Here is a 16,750-nt window from a genome sequence, read left to right as displayed (position 1 = left end):
AAACAATTTAGTCTTCTACATTACACAGTAGGGTTATTTTTGTGGTATACAGGCATATTTATAGGTTAATTTATGTTGGTATTTTGCAAAAATTTAAATTGTGATGTAATAATTTAAAATGTATCTGTAGAATGTCTTGGCAACACACAAAATAGACCTTATCTTACAATCCTACCTTTCTGCCACTGGGTTTCAAAAGACCTAAATTTACAGTTTTAAAGGAACATGGCCTTCGGACGTAGGCGGTTTCTTCCTGCCTCTTAAGTGCACTCAGCTTTAAGAGTATACTGCCTTTCTGACTGCCCTCTCTACTCGACAGATCATCCTCCACTCCGCGATGTACAAATAGCATAAGCTCTTCAACTGACTGTGATTACATCAGCTTTCTCTGTCTAGAGAAAATATTTTAGTTGTATGAGAATTTTTAAGTTTCGACAACAATAAACAATACGGAGGCCCACCATAAGTTTGTGTACACATCGATACACCAAGAGAACACTTCACATCTTTAATTATGATTAAACCTGAAATATTTACCTGAAGTGAAAATTTGCCTTGCTGTAAAGGTGGGCATTTTCTTGCTTTACTCTGATGAAACTATTAGGAAAATGTGTTTTTCTAATGTCTTTTAATGTAATTTCTGTAATTCTTATTGCTTGTGATAAATTTGTGTTGTTATTTCTGTGATATGGTATGGAACAAGAAGTGCTTCAGTCATACAGTAAAATATTTTGATAATTGAGCCGTGCCATGAGAAAACCAACATAATGCATTTGCGACCAGCATGGATCCAGACCAGCCTGCGCATCCATGCACTCTGGTCAGGATCCATGCTGTTCGCTTTCAAAGCCTATTGAGAAACCGTTAGCGAACAGCATGGATCCTGACCAGACTGCGCAGATGCGCAGGCTGGTCTGGATCCATGCTGGTCGCAAATGCACTATGTTGGTTTTCTTATGGTGTGGCTCAAATATAGCACAAAAGAGAAGTAAAATGCTGATATTAAATTTCTACAAATGGTGATCGTGTGCTGTACTTTATTTCATATCAGATGTAAAACAAATCATGACAGTATATAGTTATTGATCTTAACCCTTATCCTGCTGAATTTCTATAATGAACTTGTCCATCTTTAAATTTGGACAGTACCATTAGCTGTTAAAAGGGGTGCTCACCAAAAAGATACTGACTGAATGGCAAACAGTGCAGATCTTGATCAGACTGCACGGACATGCAGGCTGATCATGATCTACACTGGTCGTAAAGGCAGAATCTGTTGTGTCCAGCATGATAAGGGTTAACAACCATTCATTATCGGGGGGCTTCCATGACCAAGTGGTTAAGGTAACCGACTTTGAATCGCCCGTCGTTGTGAGTTTGAAATGGGCTTGGGGTGTAGAATTATTCATAAGAGGAAGTCATGCAACTGGCGTAAGGAAAGTCAGTGGTTCTACCCTGAAACAGTTCCCGGAGTGGCACCTGGGTCTAAAATAATTATCTGTGTAATAATATGAACTCCTCTCCAGATTGTTATAAACATTAGGAGTATGCAGACTTGTTGGAGGGGAAGCTGTCCAGCTGGCTTACAGAAGGTCGATGGTTCAATCCAGGTGCCCACCCGTAATGAAATAATGCACGGAGTGGCACCGGGGGTCTTCCTCCACCATCAAAGCTGGAAAGTCACCATATGACCTATAACTGTTGATGCGACGTTAACTCCAACTGAAAAAGACTTATTGAATATGCAGACTTGTTAGTAAAGGAGAAAATGAACCCTGAATTGTCCGAGATAAACTGAAGTGGGAATGTAAAATAGGATAAAAGAATGTTAGCATGGTAAATGTTAGGACTAAAAAATGCCTTCTTGTCTATTACTTGATGGTTCCAAGAGCTGCCTTGTAAGCATCAATGTTAGGAAATGGTAACTGGAACTATATGGATTGGCAGGATGTTCCATAATGCAGCTGAGTGAGGAAAGAAAGATAAAAATCTGGCTATCAGAGTGACATGTGTTTGCCTCAAACTGAGCAGGTGCATCTTTATTGATAATTTACAAGTTTTTTTTTTATTCATTTAACTTGGAAAATCGATGCAAATAAAACATGGTAGATTTTATAGAATCTAATCTGTGTTCAAGGAAGTGCCAATCCAGACTTGGCATTTCTGTCTGTGACTGTCTGAATCCAGATGTATGGGTGCCAGGTAGTAGATGCATATTCCAGCTGCAGACGAGTTTTATATGTTTAGGTTTTGACATATTCTGTGACTGTTGTGATTTTTTTTTATTTATGAAGCTGAGAGTTTTAATTGGGTCTGAAGATACTATAGGTCTTCAAATCTGCAATTAAGAAGTCAACTCTTAAGTTATTTTGCTTTGGAGACTGATTGTAGATATACTGTTAGGGTAGATAGTGAGGTTTTGATGAAATGCGTGTGCAAACCCAGGTGCCTAATTCAAAGGCCAGGGTTACAGTTCGGGGTCAAAGATCATATTAGATCATGTCTTGGCCACACTTATGGCAAGCATGGAGCAGTCTCTTAAATAGCATGCATGTTTGCCTCAATGAGGAGTGTTGCGCTCAAACCACAGGTCTTTATCTAAAAGGACAAGATCACACTTTGGGATCATATTTCATTTTAGAGTTTTTTTTGGGCTGTAACTTTGACCTAGAACAACCAGATCGTCCAGCTTTGACATGCATTCAGCAATCTGTTTGTCAAGCCAACTTGTGATGAGTTCAGTGTGAGCATAGTCATCAAAATGGTTCTTTTAAAAGTGTATATGCATCTGTGCGATTTTTGTTTGGAAATATAACTTTGACATGCATGGAGCAATCGGATTTATTAGCAAAACTCGGGTTCCTATCTTTAAGATTAAGAGTGGTCAAACTGACATGACTGAAGGTGGAAGCTCGTTCATGTAAGTTAGAAAATACAGAAGTCCAAGCAAAGAGCCTTGTAGAATACGAAACGCAATAGGTACATTTTTGAAATGGTCATCCTCAAAGACTTCAGATTGACTTCTGTTGAGTAGAAATACCCCATGCCCCGTGAAGACACCATAATCTTGAATGTTTTAGAAGAATATAAATGAGATTCACCTTGTTAAAAACTTAGACTAAAATTAAGCAGGATCAAGATTGGAAATGTTACTTAATCGGTTCATCTGTCGGTACAGTCGGCTGCTCTTAGGAAAGCCATGTTGGAAAATAGCCCATAATTCGCTGGGTTACAGCAGTATTCCTTTCTTACCAGTGGAAAAAGGTGTGTTCCAGGCTTGAGGAGATAGATTTTTGGAAGATTACTATCGGAACATCAAAAATTTCGTTCCTAAGCTCTGGATGAATACTTTCTGATCCTGCAGCTTTGCTTGGCTTCCAGTTAGCTAGCACTTTGAGAACATTACTGTCGAGAGTAATTGAACCGCACCATGGGAAAACCAACATAGAGCGTTTGCGACCAGCATGGATCCAGACCAGCCTGCGCATCCGCGCAGTCTGGTCAGGATCCATGCTTTCGCTAACGGTTTCTCTAATTGCAATAGGCTTTGAAACCGAACAGCATGGATCCTGACCAGACTGCGCGGATGCGCAGGCTGGTCTGGATCGGCATGCTGGTCGCAAACGCACTCTGTTGGTTTTCTCATGGTGCGGCTCAATTTAATGTAGCAAGAACACATTTCTGATGGGATACAGGTCCGTATCTTCAGACAATTCAGTAGAGGATTGCCAAGGAATACGGACCTCATCGAGGTTGTCGAGTATAACCTGAACGGGTACCTGTAAAGAGTTTAGTGATCCCGTCACACGACTTTAAACGCCGTGGTTAATCAGCATGGGATAACCATCATGCATTTCAAGTGTGATTTTAAATATATATCCCATAAGACCACGTAGGATTGTTGTTTGTTCAAATATCTCGCTTCAGCTTCCAAAAAAATCTAGAGAATAACATACAACAGCTGTTATGATAATGAGTCTAGCAACCTAGACGTAGAAATCAAAATTCAAAATCATTTTTAGTCAAACACTTAAACAGTTCGGTTGCTTTTAAGATATCTTAAGATAAGATACTAAAAGTCGCAATGCGCGTTTTAGAATTAGCATTTATTTTCTTGATAGTTATTTGTATTATTTCTGTAGCAAAATCGGAAAAAGGAAGGAAAGTAAAAGGTGAGTAAATTTTTATTATTATTTTTGCCTTTCGAGCCTCCTTCTTTTTTGATGTTACTCGCACTTGTTATAGAATCAAAGAGCTATAAAAATAAATATTTTATACTTTGTTAGAATCAATGGAATGCTGAAAATATTAATGGAAGGCCTCTATTTTTCCTTTTTTAATTGCTGTTGAAAACACTGGGTCGTAGTTGAAAATTTCTGATTAAATTTTGAAATTAAATATATAAATTGAGACAATTTTAAAATTTACAATAAAAATTAACTTGTTAGAATCAATAGAATGCTGCCAATATTGACAAAGACATCTATTTTTCCCCCATTTTTTAAAAAATTGCTGTTAAAAAAACACTGGGTCATAGTTGAAAAGTTCTGATGAAATTTCGAAATTAAATATATAAATTGAGACAATTTAAAAATTTGCAAGAAAAATTAATGTACATGTATGTTGTTGACTGAGTTCCGATATGGTTGAAATATCATTTCCCGAATTTTCATTTTACCGCAGTTAAACTGTTAATAAATATGCTAATTACCGGAAAAAAATCATCACAGACCAGATACCTGTTTTTTATTGCTATTTAAAGAAATATATTCTCTCAACAAAATTTCTACTCGACCGACTGTGGAATAAAGTAAAAATATCCATTTAAATGTATGAATTTCTGTTAAATTAGTCTATGTCAAATTTACATAGAACTTTGAAATAAACATATTCCAGAAAATAAGTCTAAGAAATGATAACGATATGCATGTGTAGCCGCTTATATAAAAATAATTTAAACAGTCGGAAAAAAAAAGAAATAAAAAAAAAAAAAAAAAACGCCTACAAAAGTGCGTAGGTATTTGTCCGGAATTAAGCATGTCCATAATCCGGCACCAAAATCATGTTCTGCGACGAGTTCCATATTAATTTGGCTAACACCAGAATTGGTGTTCTTCGTTTATTAAGCAACATAATCATTCAAAATGTATTTGTGACATTCAAAATACTGCCGCCGAATAGATGTAGATATAGCTTGTGTATTAATTTTGTGTCCTTTTATAAAATAGATAATAATAATGAAAAAATAATTAGTGGTTAATGCCAATAATTCAAAAATCGAAGCGGTATTCTAAAAAGTCAATTTTGTTTAAACCTTTTTATCACACCTTAGTTAGCATGATAATATCATTTCGAGATTTAATACGAAAAAAATATTTTGAAGCTTTTCATGGACCAGAATTTAAAACAAGTAAAACAATATTGCTTGTGTGACTTTGCCCAAAAACGGAATATCTTAAAATTACTATAATAGTTTTGGTTTCACGAAAACCTATAAAATAAAATAAAAATCTGTAAAATTCTTAGAAAATAGTGTTAAGAGTATATTCTAATTAATATGCACGGTATATAATTGCACTAAAATTAGATGCAGTTTTGCGTAATTAAATGGACACGCACCAAAATTACGCTTTTTTGATTAAAATTTTGGCAAAGAAAACCGTACGATCAATTATTTCAAAATGTCCACGGGGTCTAAGAATTTCATTAACATAATTAATGCAGTTCTTTGCAGCAGTTAGATTTAGTTAAACGTGTTTTTGTAAGATTTTGATAACTGACAAGAATATATGAGCCGCACCATGAGAAAATCAACATAGTACATTAGCGACCAGCATGGATCCAGACCAACCTGCGCATCCGCGCAGTCTGGTCAGGATCCATGCTGTTTGCTTTCAAAGCCTACTGCAATTAAATAAACCGTTAGCGAAGAGCATGGATTCTGACCAGACTGCCCGGATGCGCAGGTTGGTCTGGATCCATGCTGGTCGCAAATGTACTATGTTGGTTTTCTCATGGTGCGGCTCAATTATGGTTATTTATACGACATTTATCCACTTTAAGTACAAGAAAATCATTGATGTTAATATCAAAAAGGGTGCCTTTTTATGAACAAGAAAAGAGAAGTTTTGAACACTTTATTGAACAAGTATTATAATGAAATGTAACTTTTCATCATTTATAACATGTGTAACAGGAAAAACATTACATACACAAAGTTGTGAGAAATCTGTCTTTAATCAATAACATATAGACATAACTCAAAACGAAATATTCAGATAATATACGCATGATAAGTTCTCCAATAATTTTGCATCACGTGAACAAAACGGACAAGGTATTTGATTGACTAGCAAAAAGTCCTTAAAGAGAAAGGCAATCATACACCCAAGAAAATTATTTTTCGTACCCGTAGCTAGTCTATTTTTTGTTTCCAGTTTCGGGGATCAGTTATTGTACTTTGTACTTTCTACAAAAACAACATATGTATGAGCTGCAAAAATGTTGCATAATCATGTAATTTAATAGACAGATATATCAACAATATACGCCAACAATAATTTACGGCTCGTTTTTTAAATTATTTTACACAATATTATATTATTTATGTAACAGCTTGTACATCCTTCCACATGCCTTGGCTCCATAAAATGCTCCACCTTCAAGGGTGGCGCCAGTAATGCCCAAGTTGTCCGTTCGTCCGTCCGTCTGCTTTAAACTAATCTCGATGAATTTTCACAGTGAATATTGTTTTTATTTCAATACCTAAAAAAAGAAGATCGCTGCAGAACCCTGATTCCCATGAGTATGATAATGTAAAGCGCCTTTGAACGTGTTTATCATGAAAAGAGCGCTATATAAATCTGGTATAATAATAATAATAATAATAATAATAATTACGACTTTCAAACTTAAGTTAGAACAAGACGTCAGTCAATAGCTTTTATGCACCATTCTCGATTTTCGGATCTAAACAGCAATTTATCCATTACAATCGTTTTGAGATGTTTTGATTAACACAAAAACATGAACCAAACGTCTGACTACCAGACGGCCTAGAAAAACCTTTGAGGACAAACTAGGGGTCCAGTTATCTGACATGGTTAGTTTCAATAGAATAGCCGGCTAATTTATGAGAAGATGGCTTTAATTAAAAATAACCCTCTTGTAAATATATCGTGTGTTTACTGAATAGAGCTTTCTAATACGGAATAGTATGCCCCATGGAAGTAGTGACGCGAAGCAAAATGACCCGTACGTCTTTCCGTAGATTTAGATCGAATCCACGTGTAGAAACCCCGGTATCATCAATCTAAAAGTAACACGATATTGTTCTTTTTTCTCTTCATTACTTAAAGGCAAGCTGACAAATATCGCAGGAAGCCCATCTAGAAAGAATGGAAAATTTAACTTCCAAGACGAAATGTCCGTCATGCTAGATATTGAAGGAGTTGAAACAAGCTTGGCTGTAAAAAGGGCAGACATAAAGGTCCCAAGTAAACCTCCATCGCAAAAGAATTCGGTTTGTATAGAGCATATTATTTTTCCTTTGAATATCTTTATATATTGTATTGGATTTAACAATTGTGAAAAGAAACACGTGTGATATAGTATGGTACAAGGCTATTCTTAAATATTAACACACAAGAAAAATCATATAATGGCAAATTTTCATGAGATTTTTTAGGGATGGTGAAAGATAATGAAAATATAGTCATGTTTCTTTTACTCATGAAGTGTAATATACCCCGGGCCCACAGAACACCTCGATTTAAGGTCACACTCGCTTGATGAAGAAAACACCTCAGTGACGATGTAACAGAAAAATAACAGGGGAGACCGCAGCGTAACATTGGTCAATAGATTATTTTTAACAATCGATATTGAGGCTCTCATTTTCAGCAAAAGATTTTAGAAGGATAGCAGAGAAAATATATTTTTTCCTTATATACATGTAGGCATACTTAAATCTCAGTCTCCCTATTTCTAATGTTATTTTAAGGAAGTTGCCGCGTACCAGAATGAAGAAAATGGCGTCTTTTGCCTAGAAATGTGTGAAGGACAATGTGACGTAGTAAGTATTTTGGTTCAAATATCAATTCAGCTTTGTTAAATGCATACAAATCATGAATTCAAGTTACAATTAACTAATTTGCGATTGTACATGAAATAAAACTGTTCATACAGAATATTATGTCTTAAATCCAAAACAAGCCGCACTGATATGTTGTATGTTCATAAATTAGCCGCAAATGTATTTCGGTGCATTATTTAATTGTGATACTGGACAGCCATAGGACACCGAACAGTTTTGAAAATATTGTAACAAAAATATAATATTGAAACTTTGTAGTTTGGTTAGCCGGTCAAACTGGAAAATGATTAAATATTTTATACAGTAAAAAGCGAATCAATGTGATCCATCTGAGCCACAGTTAAGAGACGGTAGTACATATTGCATGCATAGACTACGTTTGTATATTTGTTTCATAACTTGTACATATTTAAAATTTGAAATTGTTGCTACCGATTTACATTTAAAATGTTGACACATATTCATTGTGTGCTTGTTAAGCGTTGTAAGAAACAGACGGCTGAAGGTTTATATTACTTCACGGGCGAAGCGGTGCTGTTCTTGGGATCCAGTGATGGAACTATCGATGCCATTTTGGATCAAAAAGGTGCGTAACTCTCGTAATATACAATCTCGAATGAAAGGGAGATAAACATCAACTGTAATCAAGAGACATCCCGGGCAAACATTTTCTCCTCCGCTAAGTTTACATTGCAGAAAGACTAGTATTAATTCGAGTAACTTAAAATTCAAGTATTATGGCATAGGTCACATCAGTTGATGCACAGGGATCAATTATTAAGCATTCGCTTTTTCTCATGCATCACAATGATATTTCCCAAAGTTCACAAGAATGCTGACCTTTTACAGTAGGAATTAAGGCTCTCTCAGCAGTGGGGAGGTGGTAGAGTCGCTAAAAGATTAATTTGTATGAACTGTTTCAACAGATAGCTCATAAAAAAAAATAGGCGCAGCTCATACAGAGTCCTAAAAATAAGTATGTATTTTAAACTGCCATGGTGTGGCCCGCCCTTGATTGTATGCATTAACAACATTTATCTCCCTTGTCAAATAAAGCTATCCACAAACTGGAGCATCATTCATCTGAAAGTAGCTAGATATACAATTACTCCGTTACTGCAAATATACCTTGCATCTGATTGTAATATTTACATGCATGGTGAAAGGTTTAGTTTGGGATTCTCAGCAACATTGCACATCAGGCAAGGCTATAGCAGTGCTTGAAAATTGCCAAATAGTAACCACTAACATGTTGATCAGCCCTTACAAAGCCTTACTTTTGTTAATTATCTTATTTGCTAGATATGACAGTTACTGCTGATGGAAAAGTGAAAGTGAAGGCAAAGGAAGGACAGAAACAATCTCAAAATCTCCACGGAAATAGAATTAAGCAGGTCCAGCCAAAAATGGCAGAACGTTTGTCTAAGATAAAAACCACTAAGTCCGCATCGCGCAGAGACATAAGGGATGCCCACAAAAGGGATACAACTTTACTCAAAGAGAAGCCGGATGTTAGAGAAAGAAGAGCTCTGGTTCCTGATGTAGAATCGGATGTAGCCGTTATAAAACTAATGTTGGTACTCGATTTAGGGTTCACAGAAAGGTAAGTCTTTTCATCATTATCTAACAACAGTGTACAGGAAATTACAAAGACTGATATGTTACTGTTGAACCATATTTTAGCAAGCACCAGTTTAAGCAGTCTGTCAGAAAACTTACCACATTTACATTTGACTTTCCCCTCGATAGGGGAGGTAATGGGGAGGTAATCGCTGTGGAAGAAGGCAAACAAACATGGCATTGGCATAAGAAATGAGAAAAACCCTTCAAGTTTGTTCGGTCTAGAGATTAATTGATATAATTTGATATAAAGTATTAATTTATGTACGCTGATATATGTGATATTAAAATTTTTAGCAATTCTGCACTTGCATAAACATAAAAAAATCTATGAAATGATAAATACTAAAATATTGGTGCATATTTAACCAATTTATCTATCTATGAAGTAAACTTCTTTTCACCATTTTGAATACTTTTAGAAAACATAGAGTGCGAACTGCAAACTGTAAAAAGGCATAACAGATTTAATATTTTAGATTTAGTTTTTAATTCAACGAAATGTTCAATTTTAGAATAGCAGACTTGGTTGGCAATAACGTGAATAACATCACAGCTGAAAGTGAAAAGTTTCTGGCTCTTATTGTAAACGAGGTAGGACATTTTATTTCACGGGCATGTGTTTATAGTATTACACTATCCCTATACTAAAACGCAGCTGATATTCAGAACTGTAAGACATATGTTAGTCTTACAGAGTTTTGCTTATTGTTCTCCTTTACTTTGTATTTCACCAACCAGCAGAAATTGACGGTGAATGATTATATTACAATCATTCTGTCCCGTCTCCGCCTGTCTGTCTGTCTGTTTGTCCTACATTGCGAACAGAACCATTAAAGCTATTCCGTTTGTTTCCGCTGTGATACATGTAATCGTAAAGCATAAAAACTCAAATATGACATTGTATTTGAATTTCTCCCGTTTCATGCTTAATTTTAATTAATTAATTAATTAATTAATATAATTCAGAGTAATGGTTCAGAAATCTGTGATCATAACTGAATATGTTTTTTGTTTATATTATCTTATTTGTTTTGGTTTTATCTTGCAGAATGATTCTGTTTAGCGAATGCACGATCATGTGCATGAATGTCAAGAATAATCAATATTTAAGAAATAAATTGATCTTTTTTTTTGGAGTTAATACGAAATGAACGACAGAATAGGATCGGTAAATCCAAGCGATTCATGGATTTACCGATCCTATTCTGTTTCCTTTCCATTTGTAAACAAGGTTATATAATAAACTGCACACATTTTGTTGCATTTTTAAACATTAAAATCAGCTTCCCGGCCATTCTGTTAACCGGACGGAACAGCTGCAACTTTCTCCCTGACTATACGCGGACGTCGTCAAAACTCCCCGTTGTCGTTACTTTGGTGCCTTTCCTTTTGTTGTTTATACAAATTTCAATGGAAAAGAATAGGGCGATTTGCATTTACCGTTAATTGCCATGTATAACCTCAGCTAAAACTAGCACTTATATCCCCTTAAACATGCTCAATATGATTAAAATATTCATTAGGAGGACGAAGCTTTACATTAGGTTTAAATGTTTTCAGTTTGCGTATCACTATGGAAGCCTAGAGAACTATGGAAACTCATTTACGCTAAATGGCACACCTCACCCTTTGAACATGACTGTTTTTCTAAACAGTATAGTTTTTCCGCCACTAAACGTAAGTAATGCACATACTATTAAATATAAAAAAAAAATGAGAAAAAAAGTATATATATATGAAGAGCTTACAGGTTTATCTGCAGAAATGAATGGCGGAACGAAGGAAACCGTTTTTTGTTTGTTTCCTTCTTACTAGCTCATCAAAATACGAGTTATTTAACCTTTGCCCTGTTAAATTCTAAAATGGACTGGACTGTCATTCAATTTAGGCAGTACCATTTCTTATTCAAAGGGGTGTTCACTGAAAATATACTGACTGAATAGCGAACAGTGCAACCTGCACGGATGTGGGACGACATTAATTCTCCCACTATTAAACCTGTATCAAACCTAATCCTAAACTTTAATTAGTATATTGTATACTCAATACGTGGGTACATCCAATAGGGGCGACAGATGTGCAGGCTGGTCTTGGTCTGCACTAGTCGCAAAGGCACAAACACTTGCCGCCAGCAGGCTAAAGTTTAAAGATATATATGTATGTTTTGAACGATATCTTATTCTTTTGTCTTCCAAATTGTATAAAATACAAGACATTGATACCCTAAATTTATGTCTTTGTGGCCGTAACGTTAATTTCCAAAAAAGTTTCGATAAATTGTACATCAACTTTGTAAGTATAGAAAATAAATATTACATAAAAAAGACTTTCGATTAACTAAAAAATCTCTTTACCTGACGTCAAGCATTAATCGAAATTTTCTGTTGATTTTGTGCTGAAATGTTCGATTTGTGTTCTTTACTGTACAGACCGCCGGCACAGAATTTGTCAACTTCGATTGGTCAGGGTATCATGTTGGGTTCAAAGACTTTGGACAATCTTCCGAGAAAGCATTGTTCGCATACCATTATTATCTTCGTAACAGGTACTGGTATTCGGAGTATCCGATCTATTCCTTTGGCGAATGGCTCAAAAACAGTGGGCTGTCTGGATACGATGTCGCACATGCAATAACTGGGTTTGTACTAATTACCATCATATTGTGAAACGTTTTATATTCATTCCTTTTGTCTTGTTTCTTATTTATCTGCTAATCAGTTCTTGTGTAGCCGAGATAGTTGATAGGTCATAATTATTATGATATTCATATTTAAGTATAAATTTCGTCGGCAATGTAACAAGCTCTGTTAAAGAGCTCGGTTAATGTGTATAGAATTAGACTATAAATCGAGGTCACGAGTTCAATCACGGGGTTGGCGATTTTAAATGTTATTTATAGATTTTAATTACGATTTTGACTGAAGACGATTTGTGTTAATGCATTTGTCCTTCACCTCCTATTCATGTAAGGAACTGCAAATACTTACAGACAACAGGTTAATTTCGATACAAAATTAATGGCTGTCGTGTATTTTGAGCTTAAGTATGGGAAGTTTATCTATGCTTTTTTTTTTATCCCATTCAGTTTATTTTCAGTTTTCACTTTCTCATTCTGACATTCTACGAGACATTTGCGAACTAAGATGACGAAGTAGACTGTGTACACCTAAGACGGTAGAAAACTACTTGAATAGTTACTGTTGATACGAAAATTTACAGTAAAGTCGTTCTGAATGAGGCAGAAAAATATTATGAGTTTTTTTTTTATTTTTCTTTATTTTAGGTACGATTTAGCTGATCTTTCATTGACATATTTTCGGGGCACTTGGTATTACCGTGATGAAGAAACAAATGTGATAGGTTTGTATATTGTATATTTTAAGGCAACTAGCTTTGTTAAGATCCACGACTTTGAGTAATATGACATCGAACTAAATATTGTACTTTGTCCTCTACTCTGTCAAGGATTTCATTTGATTTTGCTGGAATATACATGGTGTTTGAGATCAAATAATGCCGTATAATGCAGAAAATAAAAATATTTTACTAGTTTTTTTAAGTTCGCATTGCTAATATTCCGGACAAGTCTTGACAATAACGTAACAAGCATATTATGTTTATAGTATATTCTTTGAGTTATCAGCAATACATCAGTGTTTATTCTAAATCTATCACACAAACTCAAGATTTGAGTTTTGGTAATGTATTTTATACACCCCCCCCCCCCCCCCCCCCCCCCCCCCCAAAAAAAAAAAAAAACTGTTTTAAAAGTGTATATCATGCCGAACCATTTCGGAAAGATTCTGCAGCTGTGTAGTGTTTACTATGCCTACCATTGCGTAGATTTATAAACCCAGTTTCCACCTATTAAGGCTGAAGTGCTGTATCCGATTACTTTTCAGGTCGCGCGTTCATTGACACCGCATGCAAGACGCAGACGGCGTCTTATGCCACACGCACGGGTGTGTCAGAGTTGTTTGCAGCAAGTTTGTCAAGATTACTTAGTCATGAACTTGGTCATAAGTACGTATACAATCCCTATGAAACGTTTCCAAAATTATATTTGAATTCTGTAACATCTTTTGCAGTTGTTTGACGAGTTGTCTTGTGTCAAACTTTATTGAATTGAACACGCGAATTTCTAGTATTGTTTAGTATGCATTTAAAGGCTTTTTTTTTTTTGTTATAATCATTATCTCTTGATTTTTTTAGTCTAATTATTAAAGCAGTTACATAATCTTTTGAATGACTCTCGTTATTTGCATTTTTCTCATTTTGAAATTATCTAACTTGAATGCAATTTGTTCCCTTCAAGCTTCGGAAGTCCACACGACGGATCAGCATCGTGTCCAGAAGGGAAATACATAATGTCACCATATTTCGTGACGCCATCAGATACAGCGCCAGATTTCAACAAATTTTCCTCCTGTTCGGCGGCCTCTATTGCGTCTTATCTATCAAGGTATAATTTTCATAAAGATTGGATAGTTGCTTGATTAATGGAATGTTCTCGAAACTTGACTTTTTGACATTGTATTGTTACAAGGCGCTGTCCAGCATTGTTCCTCTTTTCGTTTAGTTTTGCCCTTGTTCGGTGTGTAGGCTTACAAGAACGCATGATATGAAATGCAGCAGAATATTCCAATATTTTCTACATTGCAGTGTGATTATTAAAGTAAATAGTAGATAAACTGTTGGCAATTTAGGCATGCTTGTCTGAAACAAGAAGTGTACTATATCTGAAGGAATCGAAATATTTGTGGGAAATTAAACCGTATTCTGTAAAAAAGTAACATTTAAAAGCAGCTTTATACATTAAATTTGAATTATCACCTATACTTATCTAAAGCTACTACATCTTAACCTTTACCCTGCTAAATTTCTAAAATGGACTGGTCCATCTTTCAATTTGGGCAATACCATTTATTATTCGAAGGGCTGTTCGCTGAAAATTTACTGACTGAATAGCGAACAGTCCAGACCATAATCAGCCGGCACGGACGTACAGGCTAATCTTGGTCTGCACTGGTCGCGAAGGCAAAAGCACTTGCCGCCAGCAGGCTAAAGGTATAATATATATAATATAATATAGTATAATATAATGTATAATCAGTAATCACAAACACTTTTAATCTGATTTATTTTAAGCATACCTTCCTCCGAGTTTGAAGAGTGCCTGTATAATAATAAACCGAACAACACAGAATTTATGGAAAATTTCTGTCAAGGGACCACAGGCTCCAACTACAATCTAACAGCCCAATGCAAGACACACTTTGGAGACAGCGCATTCGTCTGTGCTAACGTAAGTTTGTTTAATTTTGAGTTAGTAAGTCGAAATTTTGAGTTTTGAGTTATTTAAGTCGAAATTTCGAGTTACGTATTGGGCTAGCTTCTTAAAGGAAAGTCACAGGTTTCAACATTAGACTAAAATGTGATTTTAAATAGCCATACGTAAATGATCAACACCAGAGCGATATTAACAATAAATCTTATAGAGGTTTCGGCGTCATGCCTTTTTCAACATGAACACGTAAGACGGACGTAAACGTCCAAAAGACCCGACATTAAATGGCGGATCTATACATATGATAAATACATAACACACAGTTAACAAAACATCGAAACGAACAGGAGCAAAATAACAAAATCAGATCCAAGATACAAGTATTTCTCACATAAAATATATTTAAGCGTAGATAGTAAGATACAACTAAATAAAGATGAACAAAAATCAACTTATAAATGCACAGACACCTATAGGAAACCATTTTCTGATAATAACTGGTTCTGTCTTAAAGCTACACATGTCATTGTGTCTGTAAGAATGTAATATAATGTAATGCTCTTTTGTACCTGTCCAGGGGATGCCCGGTATCAGTGATGGATTTGTCCCTTTCGACGGGTGCCGCCTCGACTCTTCTGACGTCCAGCCCTTACTACGATGTAGTGATGGAGGCAGCTGTTCAACGACGAATAACGTATACACAATCTGGCCAGGAACACCGTGTCTTAACCAAAACGAAACTCAAGGAAACCGGGTATATTACTTTTACTGTATTTGACAAATTCGGAAGGTAGCAGTTTCTTTATTTTAGTTGCTCATGAAATTTAGTTTTGCCACATACATGTTCATTTGCTTAAAACAACAGCCTGTTCATTATTTCCTCACTCTTTAAGTCAGCGTACTTCTTACGAGGAAAATTAATAAAGACTGCGCATGCATAAGTGTTCGATACACCATACACCAGATATGTCTACCATTATTCTCTAATTCGTAAGAAAAATCACTTATTTAAAGCTTGGATTCTCTTCCAGCTGAAAACTTGAACAAACGGCGTGATAAACGCATTCGTTCATTTGTTCCAAAATTTCAGCTTACACTGTCATACTAGATCTATTGTATCGTTTTCTTTTTTTTCTATTAGATATGTTCTAACTTCAGAAAGTCTGCTTTTCAGGTTTGTTTCGATGGAGTATGTTCGGACCCTGTAGATTTTTGCTGATCACTGTCCTCTCAGATTTAACGATGCCCACAACCGAATCACCGACAAGACGACCACTATTTTAAGACATTTTAGAAACTATATTGTTGCAAGTTCAGAAACGTTTTTAATGAAAGGCATACACATATGTATGGTGGAATGTCAGTCATGATTTAGGAAAGAGAAGCAATAAAATGTTCCCTCAGCATTTACTGTTGTTGCTTGATTTTATGACACATGTGCTAAAAACAAATAACAAACACAATGACATATACTGCGCCGTAGCCACACTGAGGCAAACCGAGGCAGTTGCCTCGGTTAAAATTTGAGGAGCCAAAAATATCACACTGATGAAAAATTCAGTTATAAAAGTTCAAAAAAGTATATTAATATCATTAGAATATATCAGAATCAGGTGAGGCAGAAATCCTAGCAGTCATATTGATAGCCTTGCCATGCCCGGATCCAGGGCCGGGCCGAGGAGGCCCATGCCCCCCAAGTTGGCTGAGAAGTGACCTATACTTATCAAAGTTGCACCCAATTATTT

The 16,750-nt window shown here is 35.6% G+C and overlaps 2 protein-coding genes across 2 annotated transcripts; both read left to right on the top strand.

The window, feature by feature from the left end:
* The first annotated feature begins 3,996 nt into the window (after positions 1–3,996).
* Positions 3,997–13,137, top strand: LOC128557314 (uncharacterized). The gene is made up of 9 exons (XM_053544581.1): positions 3,997–4,172; positions 7,359–7,522; positions 8,003–8,074; positions 8,576–8,681; positions 9,398–9,698; positions 10,231–10,309; positions 11,279–11,395; positions 12,148–12,356; positions 13,002–13,137. Exons 1-9 carry the CDS (start codon positions 4,085–4,087, stop codon positions 13,135–13,137), a joined length of 1,272 nt encoding a protein of 423 aa, XP_053400556.1. The 5' UTR covers positions 3,997–4,084.
* Positions 13,138–13,607: 470 nt separating this feature from the next.
* LOC128557016 (uncharacterized) lies at positions 13,608–16,413 on the top strand. The gene is made up of 5 exons (XM_053543426.1): positions 13,608–13,741; positions 14,034–14,180; positions 14,867–15,023; positions 15,583–15,759; positions 16,180–16,413. Exons 2-5 carry the CDS (start codon positions 14,086–14,088, stop codon positions 16,222–16,224), a joined length of 474 nt encoding a protein of 157 aa, XP_053399401.1. The 5' UTR covers positions 13,608–13,741; positions 14,034–14,085; the 3' UTR covers positions 16,225–16,413.
* The last annotated feature ends 337 nt before the right edge of the window (positions 16,414–16,750 follow it).

This window comes from Mercenaria mercenaria, chromosome 5 (genome assembly GCF_021730395.1).
Source record: "Mercenaria mercenaria strain notata chromosome 5, MADL_Memer_1, whole genome shotgun sequence".
Classification (NCBI taxonomy): domain Eukaryota; kingdom Metazoa; phylum Mollusca; class Bivalvia; order Venerida; family Veneridae; genus Mercenaria; species Mercenaria mercenaria.
This window is presented reverse-complemented; position numbering and strand designations above follow the sequence as displayed.